At 36.3% G+C, this 15,557-nt stretch overlaps 2 protein-coding genes across 3 annotated transcripts in view; one reads left to right on the top strand and one right to left on the bottom strand.

The window, feature by feature from the left end:
* Positions 1–5,051, bottom strand: part of LOC149409685 (uncharacterized) — a 45,782-nt gene extending 40,731 nt beyond the window's left edge. The window contains exons 1-4 of the mRNA XM_089649550.1: positions 5,008–5,051; positions 4,547–4,800; positions 2,150–3,515; positions 126–307 (exon numbers count right to left, since the gene is read on the bottom strand). Coding sequence (XP_089505676.1) covers positions 126–307; positions 2,150–3,515; positions 4,547–4,800; positions 5,008–5,023 — 1,818 coding nt within the window. The 5' untranslated portion in view covers positions 5,024–5,051. The remainder of the gene's footprint in view (positions 1–125; positions 308–2,149; positions 3,516–4,546; positions 4,801–5,007) is intronic.
* Positions 5,052–6,580: 1,529 nt separating this feature from the next.
* Positions 6,581–15,557, top strand: part of LOC149409684 (RNA-binding protein 25) — a 44,203-nt gene continuing 35,226 nt past the window's right edge. For both annotated transcript variants that reach the window (XM_089649664.1, XM_089649665.1), the window contains exons 1-5: positions 6,581–6,660; positions 8,923–9,030; positions 10,009–10,138; positions 10,752–10,976; positions 14,755–14,937. In XM_089649664.1, the coding sequence (XP_089505790.1) occupies positions 8,947–9,030; positions 10,009–10,138; positions 10,752–10,976; positions 14,755–14,937 (622 nt within the window). In that variant the 5' untranslated portion in view covers positions 6,581–6,660; positions 8,923–8,946. The remainder of the gene's footprint in view (positions 6,661–8,922; positions 9,031–10,008; positions 10,139–10,751; positions 10,977–14,754; positions 14,938–15,557) is intronic.

Here is a 15,557-nt window from a genome sequence, read left to right as displayed (position 1 = left end):
GACAAGGAGCGACTTAAATATTTAATTTGCCTGATTGTGCCATGTCATTGTCCAACTGACTCCCAGTCAGTTGGAAGTAATTGAGACTCTAGTGTAGTATTAAAATAAATCAATTTGAATCTTACCCCTGGGAATTTAAGCATCGCAGCTCCGAACTTGGCAAGAATGTCCTTTCCGAACGTTTCATACGCATCTGTGAATTTTTTCACAACATTCTGCGGGATGGCTTGGTCAGCCATCTTTATGTGCCGAAGGAATGCACAGAAGCATGCGCACAGCAGTTCACCGAGAGTTATGGCAGAAGGAGCTGAAATAGAAGGAAAACAAAAAGGCATAAGAATATTTTTATATTGTGTTGTAACATTTTGTAAACAGTCGAACAGAACATTTCTCCCTCCTCCTGTGTCAACAGTCAACCTGCGCCAAGGGAATCATTCATTGGATAACAAACACCTCTGCCGTAAGTCACCCCAAAGGTCAAACTACGCCCGGTGACTTAGCAGAGATGCCCGGGTTCATGTAGTGTTTTTTGCAGGTTTGATCGAGGATGCGTCTACCAGCTGCGCGGCGGGCCAGATCAGGAGATGCTGGACTCTTGACCCAACGCCTAGGACCACACAATGGGAGGGATGGATTCATAGGTCACTCCTACCCTTTCCTCATACCTTCCTCTCATTCCTTTACATAAAGACACTAAACACAGCATTCCCAAAGATGACATGGGCCCTGAATTAAATTATTTTCCAATGTAAAAAAAAAATATATTTTCTACCTTGATCAGGTTACCTATAGCTAATATAGAGCTTTTTGAAAAACAAAAATACGATAACAGTACAATCATTGTAAAGAAAATCTTGTTCGTGTAGTTGTGCATTGTGTGTTGTAGGGCTGTTTCGGGGTAAGTGGGGACTGCGGGCGGGTATTCTAAACTATTTACAACCAATTTGAACACATATCAGAGCATAAATGCATTCAAATGGGCGCTCTTTAAAATAAAATGATTCCATAAGAAATTTTTTAGAATTTTTAAAGTGGAATCTTTTGCACAGCGTAATTAATGCTTACATCTCAAGACATAGCTCGAAAATTACATTGTAAGCAAGAAGTATTTATAATGTTTTTAATTGTTAATTTTCCATACATATTATTTTTTGCATAAAATTGATTGTGCAGCATAATTTATAAACATGTAGGTCAGGTTTTATCTCTAAATAGTATAAAATGAGCTTGCTATCTACATCTGTCTGTGCATTTAGTTCTTCTAAAACACGCAACAGATTTTATAGGATTTTCACTATCATTTAGAGATTTTTTTCCAAAGGTTTATATATACCTAACACCGGACATGATGTTAAAAATATATAAAACATATGTGCGACCTCTCCTGGAATATGCTTTCCAAATATGGAGTCCTTACTTCGCAAAGGATATAAATCTGTTAGAGAGAGTACAGAGACAAAATACCAAGAGCTCTGAAAGATCTACGATACGAAGATAGACTCAAGGAACTAAGATTACCAACCTTACAAGAAAGAAGAGAAAGGGGTGACTTGATCGAGACTTTATCTGGACATTACAGTTGCCCTAGCATCCAAGAAATCTTCACTACTAATAAAAATATAAATCTCCGTGGACACCTTTTGCATCTAATCCTAGAAAACACTTCCTTGCAAATAGAGTAGTGGATGCTTGGAACAAACTCCCACAACATGTTATCGATGCAACAAATATAAATCAATTCAAAGCTCTATTGGATTCACATTTGGAGAGAAGAAAGGACTTAGTTTAAACATAAAACAACTCAATTACTGTCAAACTTGTTGTGAAATCAGATATGAGCGCATCAGCAGAATGCTGCCTGCTCATTACATAATAATATATAATATAATACATGTAAATTATATTTATAGAAAGAGAAAAGTCAATGTTTTGTAATCAAGTCGAAAAAAAATATTTTCGAGCACTTCCATCGCTAACGCTGGCTAAACGTTATGAGATACATCAAAATAATGTACTACGGAATTGTATATATTGAAAAGGCCTACAGAAAAGTCTGCAGTGATATAAGTCTATCTCCTAAGGATAACCCCCATCAACGCCGGGTACACGTCAGTCAGTAGCTTATAAAAAATAAAAACAATTCACTTACCAACATCCTCACAGTTCAAATGAACAATGCAATAGCTGTCTAATTGCTTACTGAGCATATTAAACAAGTCTATGTTCTGCCAAGACATAAGTTCTGATCCCAACTTCCCAAAACCATTGCAAATGTCTTCCGGAAAGACATCTTCAAAAGTTACAATCTTCTTGCTGAATTTAGCAGCGTCTGCTCCAGATTCTACTAGATTCCTTTCTTTTAAAATTATTTTCCTCTGCTCATCATCTATGCTTTCAAGTTTCAGTTTCAACGATGGCAAAAGTTTTGGTAAGAAATCCGGTCCCCTACTCAATTTGAATTGAATTTCCAAAATCTTTTTCATGACAGAACTATATAGCGTTATCATATCGCAATCTTCATGATTGATTTTTTTCTGCACCATGATCGTCGGCAAGATTTTAGATATGTTAGGTTCGAAGATCGCAGGATCCAGAGCGATGACAGACTTTATTATCATGAGCGAACTCGCATTAAGCGATGAATCTGTCAAGAGAAGATTCAATGTGGCGCTTTGTAGAAACGCCACGAAGTTACGCTTTGATTCTGATTTTGGCGCATCATTCGTAACATCGGAATACGTGATATTCAAATTCACATTGTATTCAGCGAGATATTTGACGTTTTGTAGATAGATTTGTTTAACAGAGTTTTCGTCCAAATCGATCTTTGGAATTGTGCCTTGCGTTTGAATATATTCTTGCTTAATTCCCAAGCAACGCATTAGCACAATGTTGAACAAAAAAATAAGAGATTCGTCCGTTTTCGAACAATATAAAAATAACTTGACAAAATTGAGCAAGTACCCCTTATCGTCATTTGTTGAATATTTTAACAAAATATCTAATACCTTCATAACTGTTCTCAAAGGTTCACCCTTTTCTTCGATCAATGTCAGTATGCTTGTCCCTTTTATAAGGACGGATAGATAACTCCGATAGATTTGCAACGAAGATAAAGGAAAAAGAATCGTTTGGCATAAATTCAAAGCCTTGTATGAAAACTTGGCAGAATACGTGAACTCCAAAACAATGCGTAGCATACCATTATCTACGAATGACTCAACTAAAACTTGTTTTTTGCCGAAATTCTTTGTAAAATTAGACAAATCAGTCAGGGCTTGTTTTGCAAACGCTTCATAGGTTTGATCGTCTCTCTGAACTTTATGAAGTATATTCTGTAGTATTAGCTTCAGGAATGAGAAATATTCATCGAGAAAGTGTTGGAAGTGCGAGCTTATTGTCTGGTTTTCGATAATGCTCAGACAACTTTCCAAAATAAGTATGTTTTCTTCATTTGCTGTGTCTTTTTGGTTCTTTGAGTTGTCATTCTGTGATTTTACGAGCTGCGAGAGAACCTGGAAAAAAGGAAATCTGTTAATACGAGAAATTAGATACCAAACGTCCAAGGAGTTCTTGGTCCTACCAATTGGAAGCCTGAACAAGTTTATTTTATTTATGTGACTACGGTACAATAGTTACAAGTGCACGGAGCTAGTGGGATTATAGATTTATGACTTGCAGAATGTTGTGAGACTGAAAGAAGTCAAAGGAAAGGATAGAGATGGGAAATAGGGTTAGATTGGAAATGTTAACAGTGTTATTCACCTGTAGTATTGTCCTGCTAAGGGACTGACATTCAGAATCGGTAAACTGCTTGACTTTAGAGTATTTATTTCCCTAACCGCCACACTTTTAGGTAATTTCGATCAGGAAATTACCCTTTGTTTCAACAATTACTACAAGAAACATCTATTGAAATGACAAAAATAATTTCTTTGTTTGGGTTAATTGAGTAATTTAGATTGAAACGAAACTCTTGCAAGTGTCACTCCATCCAAAAAAAGTCCAAAATGGCGGCGAAATGATCGTCTTATAAGGTAAATTTTGAACGGATTTAGCTTTATTAATTCAAAACATGATTTATTATGTCGGGGGAGACGGAAAAATACGCACTTTTAATTTTAATTTCGTTTATTAAGTCACTTACGCGATATGTCAATTAGTATGCGGCGCCGTTATATTCATATCAAGAGTTGGACTATATTCATAATATCGAATTAGAATTAAATCACAAACCAGTCTACACAAACCTAGCGTAGCCCACAAACTACTTGAAAACTGGGATATAACTCTAAAGGGGACGCGAGCAGGCGTTATTAAAGGTTCCCCAACATTTATAGTAACTTTTAGTAATAATATAACTAAATTCAAGTATTAATTCAAAGTAAACATTCCATATTTACCGTGAAGCGGAATTCGTAACCTTTGCCTGAAATACTTACCGACTTTAACTGTAACAAATGAGATACTGTGCGGTAGTCATATTTTAAAAATAAATGCAAAATTTGTTGTGTTGGTGTAAATTGAGTCAAGTCATGTAAAATACCTGTATTAGCTTGCTTTTAAAAGCAGTAGTGAAGTTCTTATAGTTGATTGATCTGCTCAGGCAGCTTTTCAGCGATGAGAGCCAGCTAAGTCTCTCTTGCTTCTCCTTTAAAATATCCAAATTGGAGCACATCCAGCTCAGAATTATTTCCTCCCTGTTTAGGGCGGGAAAAAACGGCGAAGATAAAACATTTTCGGCCAAACGGAGCCGCTTTGATAGCGGCTGGTCCGCTACGTCCAGCCGGCGCTTTAATTCTGCAAGAAAAAACGTTTAAAAAAATCAAAACATGATTCAAAATAAGAGGTTATGTTTTGATTTATCGTGTTAAAATTGTAATATGCAACTTGATTTGCGAAGAAAAACTTGAATTGAATTTAAAATGATACAACGTAAGCTTTTTTAATAGAAAACCAGTGGATTTTTAAGATTTTAAAGCTAAAAAGTAAATATATTTCACTTGCCAGCGCCAAGTGACATTTTCAAATTTCAAACACGTGAAGTATATGTCCATAGAAAGATGTTTGTGGAAATTTGACGTTTGTAGAAATGTGACATTCCTAGTTCCTACGTTCCTGGTTATTGGTGATTGTCGAGGTCAAGGTTTGTAGAATATGTATGTTTAAATATATTTTCTACGAACCTTGGTCGAGGTATTCCGTTTGAAACTATTCAAAGATCACAAATCTTGCATTAATGCTATAGCTTTAGCTCAGTAGTTAGAACAGTTTCCCAGAGATCTCGTTCATGATATTAGATTGAAAAGAACTGATGTGGTAAATTAGGTCGTTATGAATTCATATTTTTCTGGTTAAGGAAATTTATTATCCTTTCCTCCGTGATATTATCAAAAAGTAGAATTACTTTATTACTAAAAAAAATCTGATATATTTGAAATTAATTTTGTGAATTGTATTACCTTACTTAAAGGTATTTTTTTAAATTGCACACGATCATCAGCTCACAAACAGCATCTCACTGATGCTTTTGCCACGATTGATGTTCCCGTGCGCGCTTCTTTGTTGCAACTATCTCCACAACTAAAGTTGCGGGATAGTTGCAAAGTTGCAGGCATAAAAATCCTTTATGGTATATAAAGTCCTCCACAACACATGTGAACTCCTAGCGTGGAGGACAATATACTATACCATTGTAATACAAATATATTTAAGAATAAATAAAAAATAAAAAAGAGTTAGACAGGCTTTTTAGTTACGTCTGCCAGCAACCTCAACTTTCTCCGCGGATGAAATATTATAAAGTATCTCGTCTGTGGGTTGCCTAACTAGTCAAGATTTGAGATTTTCACGACTAATAAAACAATTTCGTGATTAATTTTTGGGTGTCACGCTGTGTTGGGCTTCCTCCTTCTTTAATCGTTTCGGCCAACGTTACAGTCAGTGTCCGAGACGTTTGCTAAATACTCAAATTTACTAACTATTTGTACATGATTGACATTAGTCACATGGAACAGGTAGTTTCTACTACTCGTTCTCGAGTTTAAAAGCTGGGTTGGGGAACGATTTGAAGGCCTTTGTATTTCTTTCTTCCTACAACATTGGTGGAATGACACAGGCCCAAAGGGCCTCCTGTCTGGAGTTAATTAAAAAAAAAAGATCGACGTGTAATCAGTTCTTTAAACAGGAACATTTGGAATCGGTTCCTCAAAGAAAAAAATTGAAGAATTATTCTGAGAAAAGGGAAAAATTTATAATTTATTTATGTGACACCTCACAAGAGCGCCCCCGTTTGTATTATGTCGTGCAGAACTACGTTGCAACTCGGTTGGGCTGCGTTGTGAGGCAGATTAATATAATAAGATGGAGGAAATGATTTATTAATGCTGGTTTTTAAGAAGCTCGGCTTACATAGAGGAACAACATTTAGAGAAATAATAATATCAATGGATCCAGTGACAGGAGTCTGTTCATTATAGCCGGGACAGGGATATCGACCAATGAATATTTATGTGATCGCCCATCTCTAGTGGCCATCGCGCTGGTTTGTTTTTTGGTATATGATTTTTGTCTGTGGTTTCGCTTCTGTAAAATGGCGGACTAGACTCTACTTTTGAGTGCTTGATTTTTTGCGTCAACTAAAGATTATTACTATTTTTGGTGAGTTTCGAATCATAAAATAGCTATCCTATCTGATATGTCACAGAATGCAATACTAACCGACATAAAACTCTCATTTGTTTATTCTCAATTGAAAATTTTGTATGTGCATGTAACGTACTTCATAGAACTGTCATTTATTTTTTGAGGATAACGATTTTAAAGCTTATGTTAGAATTAAACGCGTGTAGTTTGATATCTGCGTAGCATTTTAATTTAATTATCCGATTACCAAACTTACGAATTAATCGGATAACATATTCTACGATTCAAATTTAAAATTTAACCTAAATCGAATTACAAGCACAGCATAATTTAAAATTTTATGGCTATTTTGTTTTTGCAATGTAAATTTAATGTTTATCGAAATGATTCGGATGACGCAGTTCTTATCTGAAGTAAAACAATTTTTAAAAGCTTAAATTGCAGTCGATAGCTCCATATCGTAGTGCCCCAAAGCATTTGACGTTGAACTGAGAGGTTCCTGATTCGATTCCTGCAATATACGGTTTTTTTTATACGAGTTGTTTTGTGATATTGATTGTTTATAATGCTTTTTGGGTAAAGTTTTACTCACGACTAACACACAATTCGCATAGTTACCAAATACATTGTTTCTTTTTAAGAAACCTAGGTCAATAAACAGTAAGTAAAAAAACAATCTGTAGTAGTTAGATAATAATTAAAGTATTTCAGTTTCCGGAAATGGAAAATAATGCATTTTAACAATATTTTGTTAAAATTAAAATTTAAGTTCACTTGGCGGCCATTGTTATTGATGTTAAAGTTCTTATGCCTCTAGTACAAGTTGGCTCAACTCATAGGACCAATGGGCTGGCCCGACGTGTACAGGACCACTTGGCGTATATTGGCCTATGCTCGCGTTGGCCGGACAACCTGATTATTGTCGGTTTTCATGAACACATCAAAGGATCTTGGCAACGTGTGAACGCTGTTGGCGAGTTGGCGCCAACGTTATTTAAAGATTGTTCAAAAGACAATTGTTTTGAATAGGTATTGTCGCATTCTGGAATGAACAATGTGTGTGCGATAGGCCGTGGGTAAGTTCGATACCGCGTACCATCCAATGATTTCAAAATACGTTTTTTTCAGTTGAACAGCATAAGTCGCATTGATTGGTGCTTTCCATTTTGAAATTGGCCAATAGACACTTGTACTCGGTCAAAATCAATAACGCAATTGAACCATCCCCAGAACATAAACTAGCAAGAGCGCGTTTATACCTAGATAGTTTTTATGCCTCCTGAACATTTTTACAAATGGATCTTCTGTAATGGACTTACACTGATAATATAATTTATATATATATTTTTTATTTATTTTTTATATTAACTCCACACAGGAGGCCCTGAATAAAATAATTTCCCTCAGGGCCTATGTCATCTTTGGGGATGCTGTGTGGAGGGTCTTTTTGTGGAGAGGAAGGAGTGAACATGGGTCTTGAAGAGTCCCATGTTGTAGGAGGGAGGAAACACAGAGGCCGGCAGTTCGTTCCACAGCCTAGCTGTTGAACTTAAGAACGAATCGTAGAAGCGACCCGTTCTCATGTGACAAATGTCAACCGTGTACAAATGTTGGGCGCGCGTTCGGCGTGTATCCCGACTACGCACCGGTGCCGAAGGGATCAATGACGCTAGTTCCTCAGAGCATCTTCCATTGTAATACCGATAGAACAAGGACAGCATACCTACCTGACGCCTGTGCTCTAAAGATTGCAGTCCGTTTGTTAAGATTGGGGAATCTATCAAACGGACCGCCCGTTTCTGCACAGAGTCAAGGGTTTTTTTCAGGTATTTAGGGGCTCCGGACCAGAGATGGCTGCCAAATTCGACAGTAGGGCGCACTTGAGATTTGTACAGGGTCAGCAGTTGTGTACTATTAAAGTATCTGCGGGCCCTGTACAGTACGCCCAGCTTCTGAGAGGCCAAATTTACTCTGGCTTCGATGGAGCCCCCGTACCTGAGCTGGTCACTTGTAGTTACACCAAGCATATCAATGGAAGGCCTGTTCGGAAGATTGCTTCCGTTGAAGGAGACTAGATTATCATTTGGATCCCTTTTAGACGTATATTATATGATCATGGTCCCTATTATCCACTATCCCTTTTATATGATCATGGTCGTAGGTAAATGTTTACGAAATAAATCTTTCTGAGATTTTTCGGTTTATTTCCAAATTCATTATATCCCAGTCTTCGTTATTTCCGACTTTTGATTGTAATAAATAATGTATTGTGTGCAGTTGGTGCCTGAGAAGCCCTAGGACATGTCGTTCCCCGTGCGAGCGCCCCCTGGGATGCCCCACTTGCAGAGGGCCCCTTACATTCCGCCGCCAATGGTTCCCATGCCCGTGAGTAAATATACGAGAACATAGTTATCGCAATTGATTTGTCTTTTTGTGCTTCCATCTTTAGCCATCGTTTCGGACAGCATTACTGTGTCCACCATCAGATGTGTAGATTGCGGTGAAATGTGTTTATGTAATAGTGCATGCCTCTGATATTTTGCAGTGTATTTCTTTAAAGCTAACTGTAAAAATGCTAATAATTTCGCTGTCTCTGCACATATTTCAAAATAAAATACACATTGTGTTTGAAAGTCGATGAAATTGCTCTTTCAAATTTTGGTATTACAAATTGTACGTAAAAAAATTTTAAAAATTTGGACGTTAACATTTTTAAAGTCGCTTACAGATTTTTTTATTGTTATCATCGAGATTAATTTGAAGGACTCCATTTTAATTCAAAGTTTTTCTTTTATGTAAATATGTTATCTGTAAGTGGCCTTACCACAGTTTGATGATGCCTTCAGAAGGCGAAACAGCTGTCGCGAGTAATAATAATTACTCGGCAGAACTCGCTTACCAATGGTTCAAAAATTTGCAAACCTCGACAAATATTTTTAAAATGCTAAATATTGTTTCAAAGAATTATTTCAAAATTTTCAGTAGTGTTTATGGTAGAATTTTAAATGAAAATACAAAATGTAGTGTTCTCTCTTTTTAACACTGTTTTAAGTCATCCCACTGTAATACAAAATGAGTCCATATTAGAATGGGAGAAATATCTCCCAAAGAGACTACGGGTGTTTGTCGTCATGAAAATTGGTCTAGGGGTTAAACATTGTTCTTAAACAGTTAGGTTCTTTTAAAGTTGATAGATGGCTAAGGCCAAAATATGAAGTCAAAATGATGTCTATCTACAATACTTTCGTTCTTCTTAATCCAATTGAAGACACTATTGTCCTGACCACCTCTCCACTTAACCTGCTACCTCCACTTGTCCATTGTGTTGACACTGACCAATTGCCGCTTGCTGGTTGCTTCCAGATGATGACGCTGGGCGGTGTGTACCGTGCCCCCCTGTTACCGCCCCCCTCGCTGCCCCCAGTTCTCCCCGTCAATAGCGGGGCTCAGAAAAAAGACATGGGCGAGGGACCTCCCGTCACGGTGTTTGTTGGTCAGTATGGATTCTGTAAAGATTGACTCTTGGTGATGATGATTGATACCATTCAACTTTGGGGGTGATTATTATTCATGAAAAACTTAGTGTACAAATGAAAAAGTTATGATACATTTCTTATATTTTCTTGAGTCACGTCAGGTTAAACTAACTAACTAACCATCACGACGTTTCTCCTCAAAGTAGAGTGGATGGACCGCCAGACAACTGTGTCTTGGCACACACTCATTGCCACATTCACATCATACATCGTCTCATAACATATTCTTTTATTATTCCGACTCTTGACATGAGCCGATTCAAATATCTGATTCACTTGATCGTGCCATGTCTTCCTCAGGATTCCCCGACTTCTACTACCGTTCACATTTGTACCATACATTCTCCTTACACTCCTTTCTTCGTTCATTTCAAAACCGTCTGTCTCTTTTCAGTGTCTTTTCTTAATCTTATTCATTACGCTTACATCAGCTTTGCATTCTTTGTAGATATTCACATTTCTTACACAATCAAACATGGTTTTGCCATTTCATACTATGTAATACACGCTTTCATATTATACAAATGCTTGTATTACAATGTCTTTTTACAATTTCTATTATATTTTCAGGTAACATAACCCCGCGTGCCCCCGACGCCATGATACGCTACATTCTGACCGCCTGCGGCCCCGTCGTCAACTGGAAGCGGGTGTCTGCCTTTGGCTTCTGCGAGTTCAGCTCCCCGGAAGCGGGGCTGCGATGCGTGCGGCTGCTCCACGACAGAGACATCGGCGGCAAGCGATTAGTGGCCAAAGTGGACGCCAAGACTACCACATTGCTGGAGGCGTATAAAAGTAAGAAAACAATAATAGATAGTAGGTGATAAATAATGTGCTTAGAATAGAACCCCTGCGTCTTTGCGTAGAAAAGTCGCAGGTTAGGTGGCTTGGGGCTATGAATTATTGTGAGCACTTGTCTAGGGGTCAATCCGCACCAAATCATCCAGAAAATTTTGGATTTGTCACCCACCATCTCAGATTTTGATGAAACTTTAAATTTTTAATCCTTCCATATAGATAAGAAAATATACCAAATTTTACCTTCCTACCTCAACTCGTTTTTTTTTATGGGCAGTTGAAGTTTGGGCAAAATAGGCGTTTTTACATATTCCGAGCACTCCGGAAGAGCTTGTACCTTCAATGAAAAAAAATTGTATCTTTGTCATTTATAGTGCAAATGCAATGAAAATTTTCAATATTATCAAGAAAACTATGCTGATTGCAGAAAAAAATAAATAAACCCTTTACATTTATCTACTTGACTTTAAAAAATTACCAAAAGTAATTTTTTAAGTAATTTTTGGGACGGAAAAGGTACTTTACAAAAAAGCAATATCTCGGGAAGGTACAGTGTTAATGAAGTAATTTTTTTTTTTATTCATATCTACAAATAGCATAGAATCACATACAAAAATAAAATTCATGGCATTTTACTTGCTTCAATAAATAAAATCCATTTTAAACTTTTTGTAATTTTTTTTTATTCTTATCTACAATAAACATAGTACAACCTAAAAAAATAAAACTCCTGGTATTTTGTGTGCTTCACAGTGTAGAAACGTTTTTAAAATAAGAAATCTTTATCATACAGAATTGTTCCAAGTTTTTTAAAATCTAGATACTGTATTTGCAAATAAAAAAAGTCAAACTTATTCGGTCCTTTACAACATGCTGGTAAGCTTGCAATGTAAGCTTAAGGCACCAACAAAATAATGTACCTTGTTCCTTACCCTGAATGCATACACCATAGCAATATTTTATAACAAGATCAACTTTTTAACTCTTTTCAATACAAAGTTAACTCTTTAAAAAACAAATACAATAAAAATAAAACAGGCAATGTAGGATTAGGTTAAATGAAAGTACATTACAATAATATTGTTTACAAATAAATGTTCAAGTTCATTTTTTACTTTTATTCTTGATCTGACCCATAAGATAAGTGTTTGGTGACCAGATCTGAATAGCCAGGTACTTCCCCACCTTCCTCTTCCCCATCTCCCTCCCCTCCCCAATACCCTCAGCCTCACAACATACCCCAATTGGGGATGCCATAGTCTCACTGGCTCCAGACGGGAGCAGTTGGGACTCTTGTGCGGTAATACTGTAAAAAAAAAAAAAAAAAAATAAGATGGTTGAACTTTTGATCAGCATGATGAACGTCTTTTTCAAGAAAGTAGTAAGCTCTTCCTGAACCTTTTGTTGTGGGAGGGTCAACGATATTAAAAATATTTTGTAGTGGAACAAAACAAATATCTTCTTTTTGATGTGGCCAGTAAAAGGATGGAGCTGGGCCAAAAGGATGCATAAACTTGATTGATACATCACACTCGTCTTCATCTTTGGAAACCACAAGTCTAAATCCTGCAAACTTAGTGATGAGGCAGATAGTAATTTTCATGTTCTGTCTTGTTCTTGTTGCAGATACATCATTTCCATGTAGTGACTTGTCTCTAGGACTGTTTCTTTGATATTAGTCCATTCATTCAACCTATATTACTAGCTATATACCTAAACTATAACTTGCCCAATTACAAACTAAAAATAGATATAAAAAAAATCACAAAAAGTTTGAAAAAAGTTTAAAATGGATTTTATTTATTTTTGTATCTAGATTTAAAAAAACCTAGAACAATTCTGTATGATAAAGATTTCTTATTTTAAAAACGTTTCTACACTGTGAAGCACACAAAATACCAGTAGTTTTATTTTTTTAGGTTGTACTATGTTTATTGTAGATAAGAATAAAAAAAAATTACAAAAAGTTTAAAATGGATTTTATTTATTGAAGCAAGTAAAATGCCATGAATTTTATTTTTGTATGTGATTCTATGCTATTTGTAGATATGAATAAAAAAAAAAATTACTTCATTAACACTGTACCTTCCCGAGATATTGCTTTTTTGTAAAGTACCTTTTCCGTCCCAAAAATTACTTAAAAAATTACTTTTGGTAATTTTTTAAAGTCAAGTAGATAAATGTAAAGGGTTTATTTATTTTTTTCTGCAATCAGCATAGTTTTCTTGATAATATTGAAAATTTTCATTGCATTTGCACTATAAATGACAAAGATACAATTTTTTTTCATTGAAGGTACAAGCTCTTCCGGAGTGCTCGGAATATGTAAAAACGCCTATTTTGCCCAAACTTCAACTGCCCATAAAAAAAAACGAGTTGAGGTAGGAAGGTAAAATTTGGTATATTTTCTTATCTATATGGAAGGATTAAAAATTTAAAGTTTCATCAAAATCTGAGATGGTGGGTGACATGGCCTGGATGATTTGGTGCGGATTGACCCTAGGATTTATTTGCTATTTGCTAGGATAGGTTACTGTATTTTTTCTACATCAAATAATGTCAGGAATCACCGGTTAAAGCAAGTCAAGTACGTCCCTTAACACCCTCTATATGAGTTAACAGCTATCAAAAATTTATCTACATGCGTTGCACGCAGTGCATAAACTTCGATAGGTGATTCTACATGATTATTTATGTTAGAAATATTTTTACCGGAATCCACCTTAAAAGGTTGGATTTTCGTAAAAAAGTTATTCAACTATTTTTCTTTTTAACTTCAAAGAAAATGTACACCTTAATTTTATGTTTTATCCTTAACCTTTCCCTTACTGTGCTAAAAAAATCCACGTGTTCCGGTGCTGTGTATTCAATACACATCTCAAAATAAGCGGTTTAATATCGGAAAAATATGAATATTCATAGCTAATCGCTTATGTTTATTATATTTTATATCAAAAGTGATAATAATTGTAATTTAATTGCAAAACATGAAAAAACCATCGACAAATGCTAAAGAAATGTGCGAGGGGTCCACATCTAACGACGGTTCGCGGCCAACTGGCTAGTGGCTAGCGGCTGGCACAAACACAGCTGTGCGGTCGTAGGTATCGATGGTCTAAATCAAAATACAACTGCAGACGTGTGGATGTCTCATGTTCCCACATAGCGAATTAAAGCGGGACATCAATAGCGTGTCATTTTCTCGCACACTCTTCGCGTATTAGTATCACACGGTTGTATTGGTGTATTTGTTCTGGACTTTTAATTGAATTTTTAAAACTATGTAAAATATTATTTTTTAATTCAGTGCATAAATGTATAACGGAGGAATACCTAAAATCTGAATCCAGAATTTATTATATTTATAGAGTTATTAAAGTTATTAGAAGCGATGTGTAGTAAATACACACCGCAGATAAGGAAAGGTTAACCAGCTGACGTGTACCCTACGTTGCTAGGGGTTATCCTTAGGAGATAGACATATACCATCCTGGAATTTTCTGTAGGCCTTTTTAAGATACACAATTCCGTAGTACATTATTTTGATGTATCTCATATGGTTTAGGCAGCGTTAACAATACGGTGACCGAAAATATGTTTTTTATGATTTTGTTATAAAACATTGACTTTTCTCTATTTTCTATAAATGTAATATGCATGTATTATATGTATAAACCTTCCGGAAAAAATTCTCTAAATGATAAAATGTTGAAAACACCATCAAAATCCGTTCCGTAGTTTAGAAGAACTAAATAATGAATGTCCTATTCTCCAGATGAGCAGCGAGTGAAGATGGGCAAGCCGACGGTGGCGGAGGGTTCCACATCGGAGATCAGTGCAGAAGAGGACTATCTGGATGAGCAGCAGCGCGCCCTGGACGGCTCCACACTGGAGAGGATCCAGCACCTGATCGGAGAGTACCAAGATGACATGAACAACTATGAGGCCATTCAGTTAGGTAACTGGAAAAAACATTTTTTTTTTTTTTTTTAACTTCACACTTAATTCCCTCAGGGCCTATGTAATCTTTAAGGATGCTGTGCAGAGGGTATATTTAAGGAAATGAAAGTAGAGGAAGTTCTGGGTATGAAAGAGGTAGGTGGGTAGGATTCTGGAGCTCAGTGTGTTCAGTATGACTCCATCCCTCCCACTGCGAGAGAGTCTGGCTGGAGAGGTCAAAAGATCTCTCTCAACCCCTCCCGATCCAGTCCATTACGCAGCTGATGGGCAGGCGTATCTATCGCCAATATTGATATATATTTATCAAAACTTATGGTATTTGAATTAAAGTTACTAAAAAACCTTATCGATTGTCCATATCTCCTGTCATGCTGTGGCTTATTCATTCCTGATAAATACTGTCGAAATCGTAGCCACGACCTATTCTGTATACCGCAGGGTCGGACAGATGTCATTACCCAACATAGCATGACAAGAGGTATGACCTTGCTAAATGCCCTACCAGCGGATATAGATGTGTTTAATATCACTACACCATGTTTAAAAAAAATATATATGTACATGTATTGTTAGTTATAATAAAATTGTACCATAATTGGACTTACCTGTCTGTCGTAC

The sequence above is a fragment of the Hesperophylax consimilis genome, chromosome 30 (assembly GCF_061612785.1).
Source record: "Hesperophylax consimilis isolate HC1 chromosome 30, BYU_Hcon_1.0, whole genome shotgun sequence".
Lineage (NCBI taxonomy): Eukaryota > Metazoa > Arthropoda > Insecta > Trichoptera > Limnephilidae > Hesperophylax > Hesperophylax consimilis.
This window is presented reverse-complemented; position numbering and strand designations above follow the sequence as displayed.